Source organism: Squalius cephalus (genome assembly GCF_949319135.1).
Source record: "Squalius cephalus genome assembly, chromosome: 12".
NCBI lineage: Eukaryota > Metazoa > Chordata > Actinopteri > Cypriniformes > Leuciscidae > Squalius > Squalius cephalus.
The window spans coordinates 28840038-28867752 of NC_137133.1; the positions used below are offsets into that span (position 1 = coordinate 28840038).

The 27715-nt window shown below is 39.4% G+C and overlaps 1 protein-coding gene and 1 long non-coding RNA gene across 4 annotated transcripts in view; one reads left to right on the forward strand and one right to left on the reverse strand.

Moving 5' to 3' along the window:
* LOC307168353 overlaps positions 1-27715 on the forward strand; it is a 46498-nt gene that overhangs the window by 5254 nt on the left and 13529 nt on the right. The gene's annotated exons all lie outside the window — the stretch shown is intronic.
* The window catches only part of hivep2a (HIVEP zinc finger 2a), a 70428-nt gene continuing 47805 nt past the window's right edge, over positions 5093-27715 (reverse strand). For all 3 annotated transcript variants that reach the window (XM_079888165.1, XM_079888164.1, XM_079888166.1), the window contains 7 exons: positions 23412-23564; positions 9504-14646; positions 8786-8937; positions 8055-8230; positions 7702-7803; positions 6514-7424; positions 5093-6039 (listed from right to left, as the gene is read on the reverse strand). In XM_079888165.1, coding sequence (XP_079744291.1) covers positions 5275-6039; positions 6514-7424; positions 7702-7803; positions 8055-8230; positions 8786-8937; positions 9504-14372 — 6975 coding nt within the window. In that variant the 5' untranslated portion in view covers positions 14373-14646; positions 23412-23564 and the 3' untranslated portion in view covers positions 5093-5274. The remainder of the gene's footprint in view (positions 6040-6513; positions 7425-7701; positions 7804-8054; positions 8231-8785; positions 8938-9503; positions 14647-23411; positions 23565-27715) is intronic.

Consider the following 27715-nt stretch of genomic DNA (forward strand, 5'->3'; position numbering starts at 1 on the left):
AGTGCAGAGTAATGTCATCAAATCATTGATCCATATTGGCATAAGTGAGAGACTGTAAGTTTAGAATGCTTATCTTCTAAATGTGAATTTTTTTTATTGGTTTGAAGCAGATAAGCTTATAGATACCAGTAAGGCATATAACATATTCATATGCAACATACACAGCATATTCATACTAAAAGCCAAAATACATTTTGATTTCATGGAGACTTTAACATTTAATGAAAAAAATATTTCATTGCTAAAAGTACAAATTTAAATGTCAAATGTTGGACGGGCAACTCCGCCAGACAAAAAAATTCTTGCTGTTGAGCCTTGAGGATTGTGTTTATGGTGCACAAGCATTGTAGGATTTGTTGTGCACCTTTACAAATAAAGGTTCCAAAAGGGGGGGTTTGTAGCGATGCAACAGAACCTTTTTAAAAGAACTATTTTTCTTATTGTGAGGAATATTTCAAAAATCTAAAGAACCTTTTCTCACTATAAAGAACCTTTTGTGCAATGGAAATTTTCCAATAAAGTCTTTTAGCCTACATGTACCCTGCAGATGCTTCAACATCTGCCATGGTTAATAGATGACTGTACAAAAATTCATTGACTTGTATAGTGACTCATGCACTATGTGACAGTAACATTAACATCAGATACATTACTGTCATGACATGAAACAGATGATACATATCAGCACAGAAGCAATTAGTTAGCACCGCAAGAAAATCTCTGAGTAAGTATTCTTCCCTGATAAGAGGGGAAAAATGATTGCCTGTGAATTGATTTTGGAAAGTTTTACAGAAGCCCTTCGGCACAAGAGAACGCTGGAGGGAACAGGCCATAAACAGTGCTATAAGTCTGACTTTGAGACCGTCGCTGTCTCCTTTACATCTGGTTCTTATTATGGCTCAGAAGTTCCCGCCAAGCCATATATGTCTGTCCCTCTCAATATACAGACAGGCCCAGACAAACATGGTCAGTATAGTGAACCACATCATTTAACAATGCACTCCTTTAGTGCTTACATATCTGTGTGCCTTAATGAGCACTGATTGCAAACATACTGGAGACATAAGTTGCACTTGGTCACTCAGATATGGCCTATTTTTTATTTTTTGTTCAGGACTGTATAGTGGAGCTGGAGGATTTTTGTGTACCGTTGGATTAAAAAATGACTCTGAGTTGATCTTTTAATAAATCATGTTTATGTATACAGTAAAGCGTGTTGATTATGATATCTGTTATATAGAAATTTAAGCACTCCAACATTTCCTGAACATGTTCTCCTCCCCCCTTCCCCAAATGCTTCCAAATCTCTGTCCTATTGAAATAAAGGTAATAATAATAATTTATAAATACATTTATAAATAAATAATTTATAAAATGCATATTTTGGCACCTATTGTTAATTTATATATTATTATTTTTATTTTTAAATTGATCATTTACATTTTTTTTGTAATGTAAAATATTACATAGCACTTGTTTATTACCGTTCAACAGATATATTTTTTAAATGTTTTTGAAAGAAGTCTCTAATTCTCACTTGGTTGTATTTATTGATCAAAAATACAGCAATTTTCTGAAAGAACATGATTCAAATTTACAATAATTTGAACAAAAGTAACAAAGAATTTATTCTAAAAAATAAAATAAAAAATCTCAATGATCCCAGACTTTTGAATAGTAAAGTAAAATGGACGTTATAATGAAAATATATAATCGAAGGTGAATCAAATTCTACATGAATTTTGGGAATTGGGAAATTGAAATTTGACATCCTGCTCTACAGTGTGTACTACTGCACAGATAAGAAAAGACATGGTGACCTTCATGAAATACTGTTTACTTCCTGTTATTTGCATATTTCAAAGATTTTTTATTGATGTTAGAATTACTTCTTTAAAATATCGCAAGTCACGTGTGTTCTCTGCGCTGTATTAAAGCTCATGTAAAGTGTTAGAAAAAACTCAGTTATATCCTAAACCAACAGATGGCAGTATGTCTTTAAGAAAAGACCTAGGACTCATACTTGGTTTTACACACACACTGTAACACTGCAGCATGTGCCTATGACGTACTGTGACAAGTTTAAAATTACACTAAATGGAGCTTTTGGTCCCTCAGTAAATTTCTATGGAATGATATCCAGACATGATCTTATTCTCAGATTTTGTCAGAGATGACACCTGGTCACCTTCTGCAGGACAGGCACTGTTGTCGCCCTTGAATAAAGCCGTGCAGGAACATTGACTACACATGGAAAATGTGGGCTGTGGTTTTCTTCTCTTCTTGGCAAGAGGCTGCCTTAGTAAAAAAAAAAAAACATTTTGGAAAAATGCTACCTGTTCCAAACATGTTCCCATGGACGGGGGCAGCACTTTTGTTTGGTCCCCCAACCTATGTACAGGCCTAACATACAAATGATCAATTATTTCCTCCACAATCAGTCTGTAAAGAAGCTGTTTAGATATAAAACAGCCGAGGAAAATATACCAGTCTGGTTAAATAGATCACAAGCATTTATTGTAGCTTGTGTGTCCCAGTTAATTCTAATCACCATCAGTTTGAACAAGGTTGCCTCTATTTGTTGAGACTTTTAGTATTTGTTCTACACACATGATTTTTATGACTGCAATCAAGTTTCTTCTTGCCCAATAAAATGATTCAGCTGCATAAGACTGTATTGCGCAATCATTCTATAGATGGAGGCGTGGGAAATGGCTCGTTATGTAGAATAGGGAGGGAGACCTACGTCACATTTCTTAAAACTTAAGATTAACTCACATTGTTCAGGAAGCACAATTCCATTCTTCAGTTAAACAGTAATGGATGCATCATGTGACACCACAGTTAATGATAAATGGATGATGTCTTATTTTGGCAATAACCAAGAAAAGAAAACAAAGGAAAAGTTGTGTAACGTTAATACTATTTCAAATGTACTGACACACAATAATCTGTGCACTTGATCAGCTTTTGGATGACGTGGTACAACGTATCTAATTGGAGACTCCGGAATATGTTCAGCTCATGTAAAAATGTGTAGATGTTTTCTGATTTTGTAATACTTAAGATGTGGTGAAATTTTGGGGAGCTAAAGTTTAGATATAGGAAATATTTAAAAAAGTTCAAGGTCAATCTTACTTTAATTAACAAAAAAACAAAAAAAAATAATTCAGAGAACGCAAATGATCACATCAATGATTATTAGTTTACAACTACTTGTCTTGCTGTTGAGATTAAAAATAATTTGAAAAACAAATAAAAAAGCAAAGATTGATTGGTAAATGCACAATAGATGTCACATCAACCTACTTGTGTCAACATGTATTAACGTTTTGGCAATACAGTTTTTATGTACAGTCAGACTGCTAAAATTAGCAATGCGAGACACGTCATTGTGTACTGACATCCATCTGATCATGTTTCTGATCCCTTTCAAATTCTTTGTTTTGTCTTCTGCTTTCTTCACCTCTCTTTTTACAGAAGTTGAAAAAGAATTTGAGCATTTGCATTTTTGAAAAGCATTAAGACATCACGGACATGCAAAGTTGCCATAGTTGTATTTATTTGAAAACAGCAATCTGTAATTTTTTCACCTGTGCTGTGATTCGTCAAAACCGATATTGTACATAGTTTTTCCACTGAAAATCACAAAGATACCCTTTTTATTTTTTTTTATTTTTATAATTATGTTTGTCTTTTATTCTTTTTTGTTTGTTTGAATACAATGATTTGTGCTTTTGATACCTTAGGTTTTAAAGACATGTTAATACAGTTAAGTGGATAGCAGGGACTACTGACAAAAATGTCAAAGGAGTCAATTACATAGATCATATACACACAATACAAAATACAGATATACACACAAGAGTGCACTGGCTCCATACTCCAGTTCAGTTAGGTTGCTTCAACTCAAAATATGTATAAAAAAAAAAAAAAAAAAAACAATTCCTATCCCAGTACTAAAGGTGATATAATTTGGGATTCTTTAGGAAGGTTTAGGAAACATAAGGTGCATTTTAGGAGTTCTCAGTATTGGAGTTTTTGTATGTATAGTTATAAAAGTGTTTGAGGACTGATGACATGGCCCATGACGAACTCCTTCAATGTATGAATATGTATGGCTATGAGCGTACAGAACCGTAGGCATCCAATATTTACATCTGTTGGAATGTTCCCATACTAATCATCAACAAGTCAAGTACTTCAAGCAACATAATTCACAGAAGATCAAAATACCTTTCACATCTACCTCAGTAAGTGGTGGAGGAAATGCAGAAGTGCGAAAGTTGATTCACTTGCTTAATGCTTAACAGTTCTACATTTAAAATGTGAACGATGAAATCACAACTAGTGTAGCCTACCAGCCAATAGGAAAGAGAAGGGTACAAGCACTTAGAACCAACTACCATACTGTATGCGGGTGTCAATCTAAAACATATGTGCAGATATATTGTTTTTTTTTCTGTATACTAGGTATATAAACATTTACTTAAATTATATAGAATTCTAAATAAAGCCAGTTTACTGAGAAGTATATGCACACATACTTCTAATATATAAAGCCATATTACATGTACATAATTTTTGCTCTAATTATGCAATAGCAAAACCCATGCTTTACATAGAAAAGGCATCCACAACATTAAGAAAAATGTACAATTTATGAAACAAGATACAATAAATAGTATTATAGAATCGCTGCTGTACACAAAAGCCATTTAATTTCACACATATAAAAATATGTTTTAGTGCAACCTTACATGTATTGATACTTCACATCATTCAGACCTAAAGTGTCCAAAAAGACGGTAAATTGCATTTATTACAAAGCGGGGTACACAAAAATCGATATATATTTACATGTCTTCCTGTTTAATGCTTATAAGAATATAAGCAAAAAGTAAAGAAAAGGCACACACATCTGTACATTTTTTAAAAGTACCAGACGAAGTCCATAAGCAATTTTGGTCAGGCTCATATATAAGTTAATATATATATATATATATATATATATATATATATATATATATATATATATATATATATATATATATATATATATATAATATGTATTCTTTGAAACTTTAAATAAGAAAGTAATTATAGTTGAGATAGCAAACCATGTTATAAAAGGCATGCTATACATGTACATTGAAACCATGGAACCAGTTCACTTGTTTTTTCGAGACTGATTTTGTGTGTGTGCACATGGATGTACATTTGTAAATATAAAATTTGTGTTAGCATAATTTACCACTCTCCCTTCTACCTTGTTCACCTGTTGTTAATAGCGTCCTTTAAATCTTTGCCTTTCTTTATGGTCGCTGGCCTCTTTTCACGGCCCTGTTGGCCAGACACTCGCTCTGCTGTCTCTGTGTTGTAGAGAGTGGGATGGCTAGCTGTGGGAGTCTTTGATGTGGCAGACATACTGCTCTCTGCTCTGGAGTGTAGGGGGTGACTGATCTCTGAGCTGCAATAGTGCTGCGCTCTCTGCGCACAGTCTTGCTGAGCTGCGGGTGAGTGAGATAATGTGTGCTGATGGTAAGGATCAACGGGAGCTGACGATTTCTCGGGGGTTTCCTCAGAGGCGATGCACAGCGATGCAATTGCCTTAGTGCATGTTTGGATGCACTCTTCTTGCTTGCTTTCCTTGTCAGACATGTCAGTGCTGTCCTCTCGTGACTTTTGTGAGGAAGGTGATGGAGCCTTGGGGGACATGGATTTTTCATGGGGTTGAGGTGAGTCTTCTGGTCCTCTGCTGGAGGGCCCTCTGCCCTCAGAAAGGTGGTAGGACACCTCACTGGTGCTGGACTCCTCCGAGGTGCTCTTCTGCAGGGGAAGGCGTGTAGGGTGGGGGTGACCTGTGACAGAAGCAGGCACAGAATGGACCATCTGGATGCCGCCAATGGGTATCATGGAGAACGGAGTGCGGATCTGTTGCTGGGAGTGCAGGGGAAGGTGGCTAAATAATCCCTGGTGGATGCTGGAGGCATCTGTGTTGCGAGCATCCCCTTGAAGATAAGATGTCTTTCGCTGGTCCTAAACAGTTGGAAGACATGGTTCATTTACATTGCATATTGTCAAAATTCCACAAAAAAGCAGTGTTCAAATAAATCCTTGTGAAGCTAAATTCACGTTAGATGATAAGAGTAGCAAAGAATTCTTGAAATACTTATGCTGCTTATCTGGGGCCTGTTTCACAGTTATTTAAACTGGACCTCTTGGAAAGTTTGGAAAATTTAACAAGACCACAAAGAACAAAAACAACAGTTGCCAGTAAAAAGGGCCAAGCTTAGATAATAGACCTTGTTCATTTGTCTTATTATCCCCCTAGCTTCATGGTAACAAGACAGGTAGCATTGAAATGAATTACTACACTGCATACACTGTATGGGCACTGCAGTTTCCCATTTTCTCCAGAGGGTTCTTAATTAACTACTGTATACACAGTATAAATAGAAATGCTCCATTCTGTTGTATGTAACTGTTTATGAGGCATATATAATAACTTACCATCTCCAATTCTGCATGGCCCTTGGTCTTTTGGCTTAATGATATCATCTCTGCATGTGGACTGGGGCTGAGCGCCCATTGGCCACTTTGATAATGGAGAGCCCTCCTGGGGGACACAGGTCTGATCATGCCCCTGCGGCTTCTGGGAGAAAGTCTACCCGAGAGATCCCTTCCTGGGGATGTCGGCCGTCCTGTCTGGGAGATGGGAGAGAGATGTCCTCTAGGAGAAAGGTCCCTCCTTGGTGACAGATCCCTTCTATAAACATCCCGCCTGGGGGAGATATGCCTAAGGGGAGATGCTTCTCGCCTTGGTGACAAACGGCCACGTGGGGAGAGGTCCCTTCGAGGGGACAGATACCGCCTAGAGGAAGGTGAGCTTTCTCTAAGAGGGGAGGAATCACAGCCTGGTGAAGACAGGCGGGAGCAGGAGAAGTCAAAGGAGGATGAGCTGTGTTCCAGGTCTTCATCCATAGAGCTAGGCACATCCAGTCTGTTTTTGTGATCTTCACCCAGAGCCCCTTGAAGGAGCTTCTGGTATTCAGCCATCTGGGCATCTCCAGCTTTCTCACTGGGTGCCATGAGTTGGGTGATCTGAATACTGGGCAAACTAGTGAAATAAGTGAAAAGAGGCTGTTTGGAGACGGAGGCCAGAGGCTCTGGGGTGGATTCTTGTGAAGCAGCGACAGTAATGGAGTGTGAGGGGATGGCACATGGCTGTGGGCTGGTGCTTCGAGACCGTGTTTTCGGTGTTGAATCCCCATCATACTCGTCATCGTCATCCTCGTCTTCATCAACTTCATCACCATCCTCTTCAGCACCCTCTGAGTCATCAGCGTCAGAGAATTGGTGCTCTGCCATTATCTCTGACATGCCCATCTTCTCTGATGCTCTTTGGACCTCTTCAGTGGTGTCTGGGAAAAAATGAAAGAAATGAAAAAATGCAGTTTCTCAAATGACTTCCACAGGTCAACATTATTTGAGGTGTGGTGAAATCAAATAGCGTTTAATTTATTCCTTTGAACAAAAGTGCATAAATATTGGCCTAAAAATGCTACTGGGTTTCTTTGCCTCTTGTGCTCAAAATGAGGACATTTTAAGTTATTTAAACCTGGCAGAAATGGCGTACTGGTACTACTTTCAGCTTGAAATATATTGCAATGTTGGGTCCTCCTCTCAATAAAATCATACCTGGTTCTTCTGCCTCCGCCTCATCCACAGATGTCACTGACACACCAAGCTCTAAGCACTTTTTCATGTGAGCTTTTGACTTCATATGTTTCGTAAGGTTTCCTGAAAACAGATTTTAAAGTGTTTGAATTGCTTACATTGGCATACCCAAAATTATGTCTAACCCTCAATTTATTCTAATAAAATAGTACAGAGATCTTATGGTGTTCAGTGTGGTACAGCCATTTTTTAAAAAAATTTTTTTTTACATTTCCTAAAATGTATATGAATCATGGTTTTATTCAAACTATAAGACACTATGTGTGTATTTGTATGTGTTGTTATTGGAAATGGATAAGGATAAGAAAACCCACCTTTTGTTTTAAAAGCAAAGTTGCAAAACTTGCAGACATATGGCCTGACATCTGTGTGTGTGCGAATATGTTTCTTCAGCATGCTCGGCTTTTTGCAGCGTATCCCGCACTCCTCACAGATGTACTTTCCCCGGCCTCGGCCACGCACATAAACATAGTCTTCATTGGATTTGTACCTGAAATAAAAACAAGGCAAGGGTTATTAAAATTATTGGAAGGTATCAAATATATTGGTGAATGTTGCTGATGAGGAATGAAATCACACACATCAAAAAGCTCATGTTATATATTTGGAAGGCATGATTCTTTTATTTTCACAGCTGTATCGATTTAAGTTTTTGCTCCAGCACATGATAATATTATATAGAGCAGCAAATATTTTAAAAGCATGAGTTTCATTTTAAATATATCAAAGGCACATGCATCTACAGAATACGTGTGTAATCTATATTATGATACAAAAACACAAAACAATAATATTACTAAGAATCAAATAACGCTGTCTAATAAATACCATGTTGTAGTCATGGACATTTCAGCTGCCTCAGTTTGAACCGATTTAGGCACCATTAAATGAATTTGTATGTTGATAGATGTTGGATTCCTCAGCTCCTAATATTTGTTTCCCAGCAGTATTAAAATTTAATTGGATTTTTAGAAAAGGGGGAGTCTCATCTTCTATAAAGAACACTCAGATAGATGTTCAAAAATAACCATACATCTTCACATACCCTCCTTCAAAGATTTTGATGCGAGTGGGTTCAGCCTGCTTTGAAGAAGCTTCTTTTTCTCCGTGGTCCTCTTTTCCCCTGTCTCTTGAGCTAATTCCCTTCATTTTCTTCCCAAACTTTCCAACATCAAACTGTATAAGCTCAGGCTTTAACTGGAATTGTAAACAGAAAACAGTTTGAATAATGAACCCTAAAACCATAGGCATAAAACATAAGCAACAAGTTGGTCGGTGCATTTTCTTGTCATTAATTTTTAATTATTATCTGAGAAATTAAAAAATGAGCAACCGGCAAATTTTATGTTTTGACAATAACAAATTATATTAATAATTACAATAGTATGCATTCCCTAAAATTATATGTGAGAACTAAATAATAGGGAAAATTTGCTGAAATGTGTATTGTTTCTTTAACTTTATATAGTTGTTTTAGGTTGGGCTGACCCAACATGAGTCATAGTGAACTCACCCATCCATATTTTGCTAGCAAAATATATAGCATTTCCTAATTTTACAGTTTACAAAATTTTTGCACAATATATCACTGTATTATCTGTCTATACAAATTACTTTTTAAATGCTCTAGAATGGGTATTTATTCACAAAAATCAATATAATTAAATGTTTATGGTTATGTGTAAATATATATTTTTTTCAATTAAATTTGAATTACTTAAAAAAACAACTGTTCTTGTATATTTTAGGAAAGTCAGGACTACCTGCTCAAACTTCTGTTTCCACCGGAGGGATGAAACAAGTTTTCCAGTGCCAGGTTGATGCATAGCAGCCATTGTATACATCTCTGTGTTATTCCTCTGCTTAGACCGAAGAAGTGCCAGGGTGGCCTTGGTGCTAAGGTTGAGTGGGTTGGGGTTGTAAGAGCTGACACACCAAGAACCATACACAGAGGTTAGGGGAGTTGTATGTGCGTAATTTGGCTTGGTATAATTTAAGAAGCACCAGCTGACACTAGTTGGTGTGCGAAGACTTGGGAATTGAAAAAACTGATGGACATCTGCCAGGTCAGTGAGTAGGAGAGTGCTACCAACAGCTCCACCACCCTGATTGGCAGCTAGCTGCACCAGCATGTTTACTGGGAACTTGTTACCCATGTTCTGCTTTGATTCTTCTGGAGAATCACTTGAGGAAATTACTGATTGTGGGCTTGAGCTTGCCTCTGGGGTAGACTCATCTATATCAAGCTCTTCTGGGGAATCTGCTCTGCTAGCCACATTTGTAATAATTTGCAAAGGTGGAATGAAATTGTCTTTTGGAGGCACATCAGGTAAATGAGGTGCAGATGGGTACCCAAGGAATTTAGATGACAAGAAATCAGTGGGAGGAGATGAGGACATCCTCTCTTGTTCATCTATGGAGTCATCTCTCTTTGAAAATTCAGGTTTGGGGGACTTATCATCTTTCGGTGCACAAGAATTGCTCAGCTCAACTGCACTAAGCTCTTTCACTATCTGTCCATACATCCTCTCTTCCTTGACCCGTTTCTGTTGTTTGGTTTCAATAAAAAGCTCAAGACTGCTAGCTGGCGACAACATTCTCTTACTCCCCCCGATACTAGAGGAAGCATCTGTAGTAGAGATGGTTCCTGACGTCAGAGACAAAGGAATTCCTGTATTAAGGCTCCCAGGTAAATATTCAGGAACTTTCCATATTGGAAAATTTAAGGACCCTTCTGAATGTCCTAATATTTTGGATAAATTGATGCCAACTTGGTGCTTTGATGCAGTGCCTGTAAGTGAAGCTGTCGACATATTGTCTGTGCATATAACTCTGATAGAATTTGTGCTCTGAGCATGACTGACAAGAATTTGTGAAACACTTGTATACATAACACTACTATACGATGGCACATTTGTCTGGATCCTGACTGGGACCAGCATTCCAGGGAGTGATGGTTGTGAACCTGCACTTTGAGTAGCAAAGATAGGCTGAACTTGTTGTAAGAAGCTTGTAGTCAGCACTTTAGATGACAAGACCCCAAGCTGCTGTGGGGAGGCTCTTGAGGGATATGGATAGTTGTGACTTGCCCCATCGGTTTTTGAGTCTGTTTGCACTTGAATTTGATGAGGAGGTTGGTATGGTTTCTGTAGAATGGGCTGTAGATTTGGCTGTTTGATATGTAGTTTCTGTAACTGATGTGTCTGGAACGCCAGGTGCTGCTTGTTTCTTTGTTTTGATTCAGGATGCCAGAGCATTGGCTGAAATGGCAAAAAGGGTGAGGTTGCCAGGTTGCTCTGAAGTGAAGAGTGTTGAATTATATCCTGGGTCATGTGCTCATGCACTGAATGCTCACTATCTGATGAAAGCTGTGCAGGCAAACGAGGAGCGTTCTGGAAAAGATCCTCAGATTGGCTGTCCTCACTGATGCTTTGTTGCAGCAAGTGATGTGATCCTAGAACTGACTGTGTAGCTCTTCTGGGTCTTGCCATATCACTAGTTACACAATAGGATGTACCAATTAAAGCAGCTTGAGAAACGTGGTCAGAATGCTCTTGCTTGATATTCAACTCTGAGATTGGCTCTTGAACCACTACTTCAGGATAGACACTGAGAGATGCCTGTCTAACCAGGTAACCTCGTCTACGCTCCTTCATAGCTGAAGCACTTGCGTATACTTCTCCTTGTCTTGAACCAGTTGAAAGACTTCCATAATCAAATGACTTACTACGTATTTCTGGTACTTCAGTGGGCAAAGCACAGGGTGCCTGCTCTGATGAGGAGCGCCGCATCTCTCTTTGATGATGGCCTGGTATAGACAGAGAATGGCCACTACCTGGAACAGTTAAGTACTCAGACTGCTTAGCAAAGTCATCTTGTTTAGTTGGGGACACAGATTTGATGCTTTCCTCTCTGTCAAATGACATTGAAAAACTTGAGCTATGAGATAAGTTACTATCTTGACTAGGGCTTCTTGAAAGGCTAGTACAAGTGGACTCAAAGCTTGACTCCCCAGAAGAGTGCTCCATATCTGCAAGACGCAGACGTTTCTTCTTTGGGGGTAGCTTCTCTGCAGGAAGCTGGGACAATGTTTCACTCCTTTGTGGCCACTGAAATTCCTCAACATGTTTCTCTGGTTCTTTCACTGGTACTTCAGGTTCTTTTTCTGGTTTGTCAGGCTCTTCTGTAACTCTTATTTCAGGCACTTGAATGTTGGGTTGTCGTACAAGTTTGTGGGGCATATGATACAATGGGTTAGAAGAGAAAGATCCATGCTCATTGTCACCCTGCTGCTGATGTTCCATGCTTTCTGATCTATGATGAGATTCAGGGCTCTGCACATCATCAATGTTGTCTGTGTCTGATTGCTCAGAAAGATGTCCAGCATGCTTATCTGGCTGATAAAATGGATGTTCAATTGATTCAGTCTTCTCAAATGAGTTTGGCCTGCTCAGCGAATTAGTATGTTGAATGACAGATATTACATTTCCAACAGTCTTTGTGTCTGAATCTTGAACAAGTACCACATCCTCAGGAGTTATACACGAGCCTCTGTCAAAACTGTCTGATGGACTGTGTGCTCTAAACACGGATCCCTTACTAGCAGGAGCAGCCTTGGCAGAATCTTGACTTCCTTGTCTTAGGTCATAGTCCCCTGTCATTTCAGTAGAGCCACTCCGACTGCCATCATCTTGTCCAAGGCAATCTTCCTCTTCACCAACACTCTTTTTCATGCGCCGTTTTCTTGTGGCGAACTCTGTCATTCCCACCTTTGTACCATATGAAGTGTATGCTGTACGTACTTCTGGGCAAGCCATTTCTGAGCCAGAACCTTTAAATTCTGGCATCAAAGACCCCCTCTCTCCCATTTTCAAACTTGAGATCAAACCTGTGATCTTCCCATAGTTCTCAGACTCTCCATGCCCTTCTTGGGCAGAGTGTTCAAAGGCACCCTGTCTCCTTAACCTCTTTAAACCCACAGCTGCTGTGTAAAAGACGTCATCTTGGGTCATCATCTCATCAAATGAGTGACTCCCTCTTAGACTTGGTGGGACATTGAGGTTGGTAGGGGAAGGTGTTGGCATTGAGTTGCTTCTAATAAGTGGCCCTGAATCGGAGGGTGCTTCAAGAAGACCTGTGTTAGTTTGACAAGAGCCAACATGATAATGCTTTTGGTCACATCCAGCAACTAATTCTGCACAATCACTTTGATAAAATACATGACCCTCTGATATCTTTCCCATGGCCAACTCCTGCATGGCACTAGACTGGTTGATATTAGTGTCTTGACTAGCAATAGCTACCATCCCAACTGTGACTGATTGTCTAGATCTGGAGTTGGTTCTGTGGTACCAAGTTCTTCCAAACATTATCTCTTCATATGTCTTTACATTGGTGTTGGGTGGACTGATCTGCTGTTCAGCACTCTCTGAGCGGGAAAAATAGCCAGAATCAGTGCTACCTTTACTGTGGGGGCTTAAGAGATTTTGTGACTGCTCTGAATCCTGGTCTTTTTTCTCAGTGAGTCTTAAGGCAAGTCTCTGTTTAACTGTATGAGACTCATCTCCTCTGCCCATCTGTCCACCAATAACTGAACCTTTAATGTCTGTAAACTGGGGACAATCTGTGGCAGGTGATGGAACCCCTTGTTTTGGAACAATTAAGATAGGCACTTTCATAGATGCCACGGACAGTTCCTCTGCTGGGTCTGCATATGCTGGTCCCCTTTCCATTTGGCTCTTGTCAGACTCGAATGATATCTGTGGGCTACGTTTTTCAGGGAACATTGCCCCTTCTGCAGTTTCTTCATCAGTGTCTGTGCTTTGTTCACCATCAGAGTGTGCTTCTGCTTCCCCAACTGAAGATGCCTGATCAGTGTCTGTTCGAGTTGCTAGCTCAGAGAATGGAACAAGTCCTGCTTTGATAGCATGAGCATGAGACTTTCTATGTTTATACAAATTACTCTTGGTTTTGAATGAGAAACCACATGGAACACAGGGATAAGGACGCTCCCCTGTGTGGGACCGGATGTGTTTTTTGAGCACACTGGGTTTAGCACATGCCCTGCCACAGTAGTGACATATGTACTTTCCTGGCTTCTTGGGTTTTTGTTCCTTCTTATGACTTTCATCTGGCTGCTCAGGTCCAGATTGGGAAAACTGGCCAAAACCAGCTGGAGACTTCTGACGGGGAAATACTCCATGAGAGCGGGAGTGAACAGGAAACATATCATCTGGTGGCAGAGATTGCAGTTGACCAGAGAAAGGCCAGGCATGGGCCTCTAACCCAGATTGTGGCTTTGCACCTCCAAGGAAAGGCTCTTGCGGGTAAGAATGTGGCAATTGGTAGGAGTAAGGCCGAGGGAAAACCTGTTGAAATTGACTTTCTTGTGATGAGTGTGTCACTGCAGATGACATCAGCTTTCCAGAGCTAAACTTTTGAGTTGAGCTTGCAAGGCTTGTCCCACTTGTAAGACTTTGCTCACGATGTGAGTGTCTTTTAACATCTGGATCTGCGAAGGTACTTCTTTTCGTTACAGCAGAAGGCTCAGAGACCCATTTTCTTTGTAAGAGGTTCTTGTCCCGTTGCTCCTTGGTGCATTTTTGGCCAATGGCAGGTTCATGTGGCTCCATTTTTATTAGTACTTCAATGGGGTTTCTTAAGATGGGTGTTTGCTAAATTTCATTCATGTACGCTGTCATGCCAGATGTGTTACTTAAGTGACTCCTAAATAAAAGGTCCTTCCACTTCCATAGTTCAAGTGTCGCTCCACTTTAAAATGTAAATTATGTCCCTCTGTGACAATCAGGCCAGTATCTTTCCATCACTCATTTCAGCAGTCCATTCACTTTTTGTTTCATCCAAGCTTGTTCCTCTTCTGTTAAAAGACCTCTGATGTTTCAGTATCTATGAGAGAAAAATAAAATAAAATCAAAGTTTAAATATTGCTTTTAAGACAAAGATTCTAAATGTATTAAAGTGAGCACTACATTTAACACTACTACCTTAAGATTTTGAAAGTTGATGTCTAAAAAAGCTGGGGGGAAATCATACTATGTCTGAACAAAACAGTACGGTGGATGATCATGTGACTCTTGCTCATCACACTACAATTACATCTTGCTTTCTTGTTTTATTTATTTCAGTTTGATATCCAGGCAGCTGCACAGATGTGCACTTCTTGCCTAGCAAGTGTGTCGAGAGTTTTCAATGAACTGATGCAGAGGAGCTGCCACCTCCCTCTGCTCGTGAGTCATCATTAACAACCTTGCCCACTCATTTCCTAAAGTGACACAAACATATAAAAATAGCCCAAGGAATGCAAATGACATTCGAAGTAGTGTAGGTGGGTGTTTAAAGGGCAAACTCTAAGCATTTTCTTCCTTAAGAGTTTTCTAAGCTTTTAAAAACATTAACACTGTGAACACTTAAGGACAAAGGTAGGAGCATTACAGACCAAAATACAGCGCCAATATACAGTACAAATTTGGACAACTTTTTGTACAACTTTACAGCAGTAAAAGCAATAAATAGAACATGAATGTGTTTTTAAAGGGAAGATGCTGTGTGAAGTGTATCTTAATCTCAGGCTCATTCTGATTGCAACAGACAGCGCTGCCTGAGTATGAGTGAGGAAACTGTGTGACGCTGGTGTCTGGAAGGCGATGTGAGCACTAAAAATAGCAGGGCAGAAAAACCACTGGTATTTATAGCACTTGAAACATTAACTTTTGGTTCATTTTGTTTTCATATTTCTTCCATGCCTGACACAGGAAAATATGTGTTCACAAACCAAGACAAACCATGAGTTGAACTCCTCAGTTGTTGTTAAAAGCAGTGATTTTAAATGTATAGCAGCCTTGTCAGGCATTGTTTCCCACAACAACATGCACAACAAAATTTCTGCCAAATTATGTATATTAGTGAGGCTTTTAGAACATCGACACAGGAACTACAGATACTACTGACATGCCTAAAAGAACATAGATATAGCTGATGTCACTTTAAGACCTACTGCAAGGATCCATTATATTGACATACATCTGGTCTTCTCCCAAATGTTTACGTTCACTTAAGACAAAACTGACCAAAAAAAAAAACTTTTTCATGAATACTCACCAAGACGGACATTTTGACATAATTCCTGTACAATAAGCCACGACTAACAGGTGCTTTTTTTTTTTGCTTGATCTATGGGTGTGTGTCAACTGTCAAGACAGTACTGCAGTCAATAATGTATTCTATTTTGCTGCTTATTGCACTTAACTTTTTTTTAACATCATGCACTTTATTTTCTCATTCATGCTTGTTTTAATCACTCTAAAGTGTCAATAATTGTAAGTAGTACTGTGCTGCACAGATATTTACCAATATAAATAATATAGAAAAACCTCTATCGATAGAAACTCTATATCGTTGCTGTGATACATATCGTCATACCGTCCACCCCTATTGCTCGTGAAAATGATGGATTTTGTGGTGGCGATATCTACTGAATGAATTGGATAATCTATGTTTTTAAGGGAGGTTAAAAATATTTTGAATCACATTTTTAAGAGTCAAATGGATGTGCTTACAATTTGAGAGCACATGTGTGGGACACACTGTGAAGAGGATAAGAGCAGTGCCTCCATTCACAGGAAATCCATCAGAATTTGGAATAGCATGACTAAGTCATATTATATAAACCAAAAGAGGTTACAAAAATCTAACATGACATGAAGTTCTCTGCTACTGTGACCCTGTGAATCTACAGTATGTCCTGTTCTACACACATAGCTCAAAACATATTTTTCAACCACCCCATGTTGTTAGATGGTTATGAAACTTGTTTATACCCAAAGATTATTGTGATCCTTGCATGGCTGAGATCAGTACGCTGCTGTCTGCCATGCCACTCATCTTCCTGCCCCATTTTAACATACAAAGTGTAGGAGGTTTGTAGCCTGGGGCCACAGCAAGACCTCCACACTGGATACACAATACCGGTATAATAAAGAACATAAAAACTTTTATGAGGACACTTGCTCATGAATAAAAATACACCACCTAATCTAATGCAAGGATTATGCATTTTACAGTTCTGCTGTCAGATTCCAGTGAGAGGATTAACATCAGTCTTCTCAAAGTCTGTTTGTCAAGGAGTGCTGCATGGTGCAGCAGTCCTAAAAGGATTTGGAGAGGCATTATGTCACATTCTAAGCCATTTGGATATCCTTTTCAGCTGAAGGGAGACTCCCTGTCTTTTTTAAGTGCCATTGAATTTAAAGCCATTATGCAGTGGAAATGCTTAATCTCCCAGAAGTTCAGCACAGGACACCATCAGGAAACAAATAAATATATAAATGAACAATTATATAAAGAGTAAAATAGAAGCAGACCTAAAAAATAAATAAAAAAGGTATTTCGCCAAAGTATGTTCTTAAAATATTCTGAGTCATACTCTTTAATAGTGATTGTGATTATCAGCTGCCTAGCTGTTTAGCTCCTGCCAAAGTTACAGGGTTATGGCAATAAATAACAAGAGTAATTCAGTCAAGCTCGTCCATTTACCGCTCCCCACTTTTAAAGGGATGGTTTTGCAGTCCAAAGCCCTTATGGTGTGATATGTTGGTTTAAGTACAAAGATCTGAAAATTCAGTAGTTCAAATGACTCAAAGAATTAGGAAATATGTATGTGACTGTAGTTTACATACTTAAACTAATGGACTCTTTGGAGGCAGACAGTGTTACTAGATCATGTAGTTCACTGAGGTGCACCTGGACACTGAGCGGTATGTTCCAGAGATTGGGTTCCACCCTTTGTCTACTCCCCCATGACATCACAGCCATGATGCTGGGGAGGTACACAAGCCAGATCTCATTTCGAGTCCAAAGTGGGACAATTTTTGTTCCTTGTAGGACAGACACTGAATAATTCAACAAGCTGCTAATTGTTTCAATTCAGTGGTTATAGAGGATATCGTGACAAATTCCTACTGCTAAAGAAATGGTGGTCAATCCCTTAAACTTTGTTTTGCACCTTATTTGTATTTGTCTTGTTGTCGTGCATCTAAATTTTGCTTACACCTTGCTTGGTTGTCTCAAGAGGAACTTTACTGCCATAAGGGAATTTCAAGTGTGCACGAATACCACTACTCTTGCAGAGGAGGAGAGGTTGCTGAGTTGATTTTCCATGGCTCTTGTTCCAGCTATCCCAACTCATTAGTGATGGAGGCAACTTTTACTACTCCAACTGAGCTTTATCATGTGGCACAGAGCAGATGAGAATGAGTCTGAAAATAGATTGAAGTATGGACACCACAATAAAGTCTTCTGTTTTAAAGGAACTGGCACATGTCTATTCAAAGCAATTATTCAAGCAACCTCGACTGCATGCTGGAAGGATCTCAATTGCTGTTCTTTTATTTAACTTCCTATAACTGAATAAATCCACCGTCCATTTGCTCAAATAAAGGAAATTTCTTTGACAATCCTGAATTATGGCCCACTAATGCTATCCTCACATTACCTTTTCCTTCACTCGCACAGAATTTTCGTCTTTGCAGTTTATCTCAGCTCCCCGCAAGATTCACCTTTTGCTAATCCAGCAACTTTTACGGTGTGATTTTGGTCTGTGTTAGCAGGACCAGAGGATGTATCACCCAAATGTGTGTGAGTCAGCCCCCTGGAGTGTCATACTGACTCCTCATTAAGACTCCAAAGTTGAATCTTGGGCAGGCGACTCATCCAACTCCACATGCAGCCGGGTGAGAGGCCAGTGCAGAGACACAGGCCTGCTAAAATCATGTCCAGATGGTCAGCATAGGGGAGTTCTACACATCGGCAATATCACAATCACATTCCAAGGGCACAGGACTTCCATAACTCGCTACTCAACAATAGCTACAATGCCTTCAAAGCCTTCTGAAAGTAGTAAATAGGAGGATCGATAGGAGTTTATAAAAATACAGCCGTACTTGCAGTTCAGACAAGGGCTCTCACAATATCAGATTTTTCACCACATGATTATCATGGCCAAAATAATTCGATAAAGATATATTGCGATATCGATATAGAAAATAAATAAAACATTTTCAAAAATTCATCTTAACTTTTGTGTGTTTTTCACACCGCAGCATACAAAAGCAACAATTACACTTAATTGCAACTAGTTTGAAATAACTTCCTTCTGTGAACTGATGTGGCTTTTTATCACAGAATGGGGCAAAAATAATTTTTTGATGAACAATTTTTTTTTATGTCGATTGGCATTACATTATAAATATACATTATCCTTATGCAAATACCTGAGATGGCTTGAAGAACATAGATGTCGCAATGGTGTGTTAATTCATGTTTAATCAGTGTGCATTTTATTCAGCTACAGCATGCTATATCTAAGTGTCTTTGTCCATTTTAGGGTTTTCCTGGAAGTTTTATTACTGCTATGAGTCTCACTTGTGGATTTATTGTGCGATTATGCCATCCGGCGTCGATTATGAATGAAACAGACCTTACATGTGAGAGTGTAATCATATTTTAATTATTATGGTTAAACATGATTTAACCATATTGCTCATATTGCCTGTTTTGGGTAAAAATAGATAAAAAAAAAATACTGCTCTCTAAAGATATTTGAAGTAAAGCCACGAATAAGCCATAAGTTTTTATCCAAATCAGCACACTTTTGGACTAAAAGCCCTGAGGGATGTAAATTTAATAAAAACACAGAAAGGCATCAGCAGTTAACAGTTTAATGCAACATTTTGCATTTCAGGACTAGCAAAATAATTGCAACTTACTCTATATACAGTGGCTAAATCTGCAAGATAGCGGAGGTGGGTGAACAGGTTGGTAGTAGGGTAACCCTTTGTTGATCAGCAAGTCCTGCTGACTGGGGTGATTAACAGGTCATTTTTGAGGAGTCCAAAAAAATTCCACAGTGGCATTCTAACTTTCTTGGAGTGCGAGTATAGCGTTGCATATCCTGTCATATCCGACTACATGCTTTTACACAGTAGTAGTAGCAGCTACGCACTGTGTCTGCTTGTGTTTTACGACAAGTGGCAACCAGCGTTAAGTTGCAATACCGCCACCTACTGTGCTGGATTGTATATCATATGTGTACTATTCGTTTTAAATATTACGGTTAATGCCAATACCGGTATATTGCGACACCCCTAATTAACATAACAATATTAAATTCAGACAGATAAACCAGTCTTTGAAAGCTATATGGAGCAGAGGAAAAAGCCATTAAAGCACAGGGGATGTATTTTTAAAACTATTTACAGGAGAGCCAGAACATTTATATGTGCACTGGAGAGAGAAAGCATGCGTGGGAAGCATCTACAGCCATCTCGAGACGGGGTGAGGAGAGTGGGTGACTGTTCCTGTGTGGGTGGAGAAGGCATGAATACCATGCAGGGTTATGGTGTTGATGAATTGCGTTATGAAAGGGGCTTCAGTTACACAACTCAGCCCATCCAATTCTTTGCCTGTGTGGGCCGAGAGGGATGGCAGAGCTGCTGTGATCCATGCGCAGCCGGAAACGAGGTGCATACAACCCTTCAAGACATTTGGTCGAATGTGTAATTATCTAGCAGCTGTGATGCCAGCGACTCAGCGAGAGTGAGAGAGTGAATGTACCGGAAAAATCAAGCATCAACAGACTCACATTCATGGAAATGATGGGCAATTCTTTCATAAGGACAATATCACAGCATAAAGAAGAGGGAGAAAACGCTCACTGGCTCTGATTAGTTTTGAGATACGGCAGCGGAAAGGACACATTATCCATTAGCTTGTCATTATAATCATATCAATGGTGATTATTTAAATAACATCATCTGTCCAGACGGCTGCTCTCTCAACAAATTGCTATGCGCTAAAATTTGACTGGGCCTTGACATCAGTCATTAAATAAGACATTAGCACTGTCTCAGTTTAGGAAATGTTGCGATTTATCTTGATGAACACGTAACAGCAGTTAAGAAAGTGCCCAGTTATTATGTCCACCATGTATGTCCTGAAATTGAAAAAGCAACTGATATCTATTTGATACTAGTCAACAACCATTTGAATGGGTCTGATGGGAAGCCCTGAATAAACCTATCACAGTGAAGCAGCGGTTCTTTCTATCTTCTTTCTCTGTCACCAAAGAGGTCTACATTGGGACAATACCACAATCGAAGTGCTGCTGTGGGTGTCGGGTCAAAAGGCAGTGCCTGCTGATAGAAAACACAACAGCTATTAAGGAAAGAATTAATCCAATCCCTTTCAACATGAGGTCATGTCTAATTTAAGTGCCACTCTGAAAGCCCAAGCACTATCCCCCAGCACGAGATACTGTTACCAATCATATTAGTGACCAGACTGGCCAGTAGAGAAAGTGGGGACCTGGAAGGAAAAATGTACCCTGGTCTGGCATAGAGGTCTGACCCAGGACTCTGAGGCACACCAGCAGTCTAATACAAAGCAACCTAATTACAGGATAGCTCAATAATTGAAAACGGCACAGATGAAAACATTCTCTATGAATAACTAGGTCCCAAAACAAGAGCTGCATATTTGTGGACTGGTGCAATGCAGGAAAACGTCATGGAAGTAAATGAAGAAAAGATCATCAGCACCATGTATTGGTCATTAGATGGATTTATGACACATTCCTGGAGGTGGTGTTTAAAAACATGGCCGCCTTGCAGACTGTCGAGGAGTGTGTGTGTGTGTGTGTGTGTGTGTGTGGGGGGGTGTGTGGGGGTGTGTGTGGGGGTGGGGGGGGGGGTGGGGGGTGGGGGGGGGGGTGATTTGAAACTAAATCTTCCTGTAGGTGCCATTGCTTAGATTGCTTAGCAAAGCGCCAACAATCCTAAGGGTTTTTCAGACTCCACAGCTGTATCTGTTTTAATGTACATGTTTCCATTTAGCCTTGGCTTCAACACAGAACACTGCCCGATGGAAGGAAAGACGGACTAAAAAAAGTGAAAAACAGGGCTTTATGTTGGTCTTAATTGTCTATGGAAAGACTGTCATATTTTCCACCGGGTAAGCTTGAAACTATTACAAGCTAGCCTTCATTAAATTTTCCACAACATTTTGCAGAAATGTCAGGAAACAGCTGTGTAGGCACTGATTAATTGTCTTTCTTACTGGTTCCCCACTTACAACATTGTGCTACATTGAAATGTATCCTTGTTTTTTTCACTTCCTCTTACCTACATTAGAAAGTAGACTGAAGCATGTATAAATGTAAAAGCTGTGGCCAGTTGTTGACATTTAAAATCACAAAACCCAAAGGGAAATGACTGCCTCCAAAGGAGGTCTTAGCTTGGCTCTACCTTTAAAGGGGTTTGGACACAGCTTGGATCATGTAAACTAACACATGTTGACCCTTCAGCCACATGAAGGTCTCCCCACAGCTTACTTGACACAAGTACATCAAAAAAGAAGGTGCTGCACAGGACTAGGCCAAAGCAAGTGGAACAGTATACCTCATAAGTATATCCACTGCCAAAATTCTATAAAGAGAAGGTGCAAAACAAGAGAGAGAGAGCATCTGGAGGTTGTGATCCAGAGTGGAAGAGTTGAAACATCTGCCACAAGTGTGCCCTGGCCTCTTGGAGTAAAACAAATAAATGACTCTATTCACTGTCCGAGGTTAAAAGCTTAATAACTGGTGGGCGAGCATGCACAATTGGGACGTCTGGCTGCCACTACTCTGAGCACCACTGAAAATAAATTGTCACTGTTTGCGACTCAGGCTTTGAAGCACCGGCATTTCTGGTGTCCACAAACACATCATAGAACTGTGGAAAAGATTCAACGGTCTGATCTTTGTTCTGTTCTAGGGGACTTAAGGCTGGAATACACTGCACGACTTATTCCTAGAATTTTACAGTCTGGACTCGTTGATGATAGTTGCCCAAACTCAGAGCCAATCTGTAGGTTTTGCCCAATCAGAGTTGACAGACTTAACAGAAAAGGGCGTAGTGTATGATGGGCACAGACACTGATTTCTTTTAGCTTCAGACTGGTTCTATTCAGTCGGAGGATATCAAACACGTTTTTATTTTGAGCAATTTTAGAACACTTTTGAGCGATTTTAGAACACTAGCAATGAGGTGTATGATTCTGAGTGAGTTTGTTGTGCTTAAAATCATTGGAAAGTCTCGTAGTGTGTAAATCCTCAGTCGCTAAGTGTATAATGTTTAGTTTTTCTCTGTAACCATTTACCAAGTCCGCAAGTGTTTTAAAATCTGTTCAGAATTCATGTAGTCATGTAGCGAATTCTAGCCTACACCATCCATCAAAAATGGAAATTTAGACATTAGACATTACATTTAGGACTAAAAACTGGAATTGATACCAAAATAACCTTTGATCTTTAAACTTAATAAAAGCACTCTTAAATATTGATGCATCTATATGATTCCACTTAGATGCTAATCAAGAGTTTTATTAGCTGTGGTAAATCAGATATCATCAGCGATACACTTTTATCTTCCTACTGCATCTGTGAGGCATGCAACCTCAGCACACGGTCCCACCAGATGTACAGCCCACAGAACATGTGTCTCCCTAACCTCGCTTTTCCACTTTTTCCATATTAAACACCTGGGTCCTTCATGGGCTCCCAGATATTTTGCATCCTGCTGTCTTTGCTCTTGTGTGGTGTGACATTGTAAACTCACCCAAAGGTTCTCTGTAAGTTTGGGATCTGCTTGTTTCTCAGGGTAAAGGCCTCGCACTGCTTCCTCTGTGGTAGTTCGGTTAGGCAGTTGAAGGCTGGGCAGTGGGGTGACAAGTAAGATCCCCTGGCCAGGGTGCTGAGATTATGCAGACCACTGTAGAGACAATGAAACAAAACAAGTTTAATGATAATGTGTGATATGAGACCATATAGACACTATCAGAGTAGCTGAAGGCTCTTCATATTTAATAAATATACTGGAACTGAGCATCTGCTAGAACAATATTTCCACTCCCCTTGGAGCAATCCTGCTCTATTAATATGAATCCTCTGATGTGTTTATGCACAAACCATATTGGAACAAAGAGCTTGTCTGTGGGATAATATAGGCAAAGTATTATTAGACATGGCGGTACAAATTCAAAATGTTTAGCATTTCCTTTGACATCTGAATGGTGGTACAGTGTATCTTGCACATTACTCTGCACAATTTTTGAAGATTTATGAAATGGCAAAAGTCCAAGAACAGTTTTACAAACCATAATCAAACACTAGGCATAATTATATTGATTGGTAATCTGACAGAATAAAAATCCATTGTCATAAATAGAAAAATGTCAGAAAAAATGAGTTGCCTTTAACTAAGACATTAAAATAGCAAAAAAGGCCTTAAAGATAGTAAAATAGCAAAGAATCCAAACGACAACCATAGGGCTCCATTGTGCCTGGACAAGACTGAACCTTGGCCAGCAGTCTATGATTGAGAAAGAAGTTGCTGTAATATATATATATATATATATATATATATATATATATATATATATATATATATATATATATATATATTACAGCAACTTCTTTCTCAATCATAGACTGCTGGCCAATGTTCAGTCTTGTCCAGGCACAATGGAGCCCTATGGTTGTCCTATATCTATATCTATATCTATATATATATATATATATATATATATATATATATATATATAGCCTTTGTCTTAAAACAACAGTAAAATTAGCATACATTGCACATCCTTTATTCTATGATGAGAAAAAAGATAACAGAAAAAGCCTCCCTGACAAAGGCCTTATAGTTTTATTTTTTAGTTAAACAATTTGCTTGGCCTTTGTAGTGCTTTTGAGGCCTGCTCTCCAAAAGCCCATCTAGAGAAGCATGCTTCACCGTGTTTTTATGCTCCCTGTCTTGGAGTGAATGCAGCCAAGCTGTGCTCTTCAGCCCCGCAATCTAAAATGTGCCCCAGGGCTGGAGATATTACAAACACCATTATGCTGCTCTGCTGCACTAAGACAAGCTCAGCTAACCCAGAAAAACAAGACATTTCTGTGAGGTTGCATCACAATCTGCAGTGGAGCTCACCCAGGGTAAACACAGGCAACACTTCCTCTCACCCGCAAAAACACAGAAAAAAAAACCTTTTCTCTAGGACTCACATATGTCGCACTGCACACCAAATCAAGTCCTCAGACTTTCAAAATCTTTTGATGCCAGTATAAGGAAGGTTTAGTATGTCTTCATAACAAAATATGTTTCTTAAAAGGTACAAATAATCAACTTTAAAGAGTATGCATAAAGTGAAGTATATGTTGGTTAATGAAATGGCTTTCTAGGACTTTGGTGCCCGTAAACCCACAGCAGGCCCCAAAGTATATTAATTAAGAGCAGGAACTGATGCATTTACTGAACTGTGCTGGATGAACACAATTTAAAATGTTTTTATTGTCTTTTTTTATAACTCAAATTGTCGAAACTCTACTAAATTACTAAACTAAACTAAACTCTATAAATTATCCAAATAGTAGGAATGACAATTCCTTCAAAATTCTTTCAAAAAGCAGAGATGTGTCTCTACATATACACATCAAGTGAAGGAGCTCCTTGGTAAAGGGTTTTGAGCAAGTAGCTCGAATTTCTGGTCTGCTCTTCCCAAAAGCAATGTTATCCATAGATCTTAGAGACCACTGGTGCCAATGGTTTCTACGATCTACAGTATGTAGGCTTATGATGCTTTTGATTACTTGCTCAAAACACTTTACCAAGGAGCTCACCCACAACGACCTGTTGTGGGTGAACTCGCAAGAAGAAATTATTCTTGCCACGGAGATGTGCTGTGATGGGGCAATGATGAGTGCTTAAAAAAAGCATCCAAAATAGAGATCCAACATAGGGCTTTTAGCTAAATGAACAGGCGATGAATTGGAGATGTACAGGGTATAAATAACTGCCTGTAATTATATGCCTCCACTTTTTTCCCTGGAAATTATCATTTGAAAGTACTTGAGGACATGTGGCACATTTTGTCAAAGCTCTCATACACTATGCTCTGTGCTACTCCACAGCGTGTGAATTAAAATGTAAAGAGTGACAAGTGAATGCATATTTTCTATTTCAATGGTCTGAGTAATTTCTGCAAAACGATTTCAGAGGAAAAAGCGCCATATAATGTCATGCCATAAATGAGTTTCCAACCCCCTTCACAACATCCTCACACCATTTTCTGCCTCTTTGTCTTAAAGTGAATAGGATTACAGAACTGACACAGGAAATATATATTATTATGAAGCTTTTTCTACCCTAATCCATTTCATTTACTTCAGTGAGAGAACACAAACTCCTGGTAAACCAGGAGGAAGTCCTACTTGTTCAGTTGCGTCTTATGTAATATCAAAACATTTAAACAGTTCTCTATTTAAATATTCTAGTTTTATTTTGAATGTGTGTTGCATGCTAAGATGTACAGGCACAATGCCAGATTTGTCTTTTATTTATGTACTTCTTTCAAGAGGTCTGCAGTACATGAGTCACAGAATTTCAGATACCGATTTATACAGGCAGTTTATCGAGCATATCCTGCTCAAAAACCAAGCAGCTGAATGTAGCTTAGTGCATTTAGCCTTATTTACATTGACCCGGCTCTAATGTTGTCAGTGACCACATCCTTTAAATAAAATTTGTAAGGGCGACGAGCCTTCCTGTTGCCTCACTTCCACAACATTATTCAGGGTGCTAAAAAATTCATGCAGAGTAATACAGGAAAGTTAGCAAGATCATTTGAGGTGGCATTAAGAAGCTAAATGTATCACGGAGGAGAAAGGACCCTGGGGCTAGTGGAGCTGTCATCATTGTGACTCGCCACTCATCGTACCAGCCCTGCAACCATGGGAACCAATGAGCACTCTGTCAGGTGCACCTGCCTCAGCCTGACACCTCCACTGCACTCACCACTCTCTTTCATTTCCTCTTGTATTCATTCTCTTTTAAATCTCTTTCCCTCTGCCTGTGTATCATATTGCATTCTCTAGGATGTCTGACAAACCATGACGCCATCCTTTCTAAAACCGAGACTCTTTTTACTTGAGGAAGTCGGTTTAATGAAGCCCAGCTGGGGACAAATAATAGGGTGAGGAGGAACGGTTGCTACCAAGAATAGATCGGCCCGACAGCAGTCAAATCATCGATATGCACAGCATTAACAGCTTCATGAGCAAATGGTGCTAACGTTAAAATGCCACCCGTGACCCTCGCAGCATTGCAAGTTCTCCTCATCTTGCGCTCTCCTCCTCCTCCTCCATAATTAATTCCATACTTTTTATTAAATACTCTTAACACTCACTGCCTTTGTCTCTCTTTAATAGGACTTGTAGCTCCAGGCACCATATAGAGACAATGCAATTACCTTATATTTAATGGACCGACTTAAAAATTTATGGAAGGAAACTGGAAAGTACATATGACAAATGACACAAGCAACAAAGGTGACAGCTCCCTCCTTTGGCTTAGTCTTAAAAAAGAAGGCAGAAAAAAGGAAAGGATCCCGTTAAACCATCACATGTCTCCCAGCGCAAACAAACAAATCAGTAGGCTCTGTTGTTCTCCTCCAGCCCCAGCTGCACACAATCCCCCACCGAAGCCCCTTTCGATCTTTCCCTCTGGTTCTTTCCACCCTTTGCTTCCCATGTCTCTTCATGACAGGGCGTTCTAATGGAAAGAGCACCTCTGATAGATGAGTGCATCAGTGAGGAATTCGGCGCATAGTTGCGGTCATGACATCAGAGTCACTTGTTTTATTGTTGGGCGGTGAGTGTTCCCCTGACAGCCGGGGTCCAGTGTCATGTTACCCCTCACAAGAGCCGGGAAATCAGGCTAAGTGGATTTCCTGACGGCACAGGCTGACTTGTACTCGAATTAGTCCCAACGATGGGCTAAAATCAAGATCTGAAATTAAAGTGGCATGAATGGCTCTCTGTGCTTTTGACTAATATGTCTGATATTTACAGCAGACTAAGGAA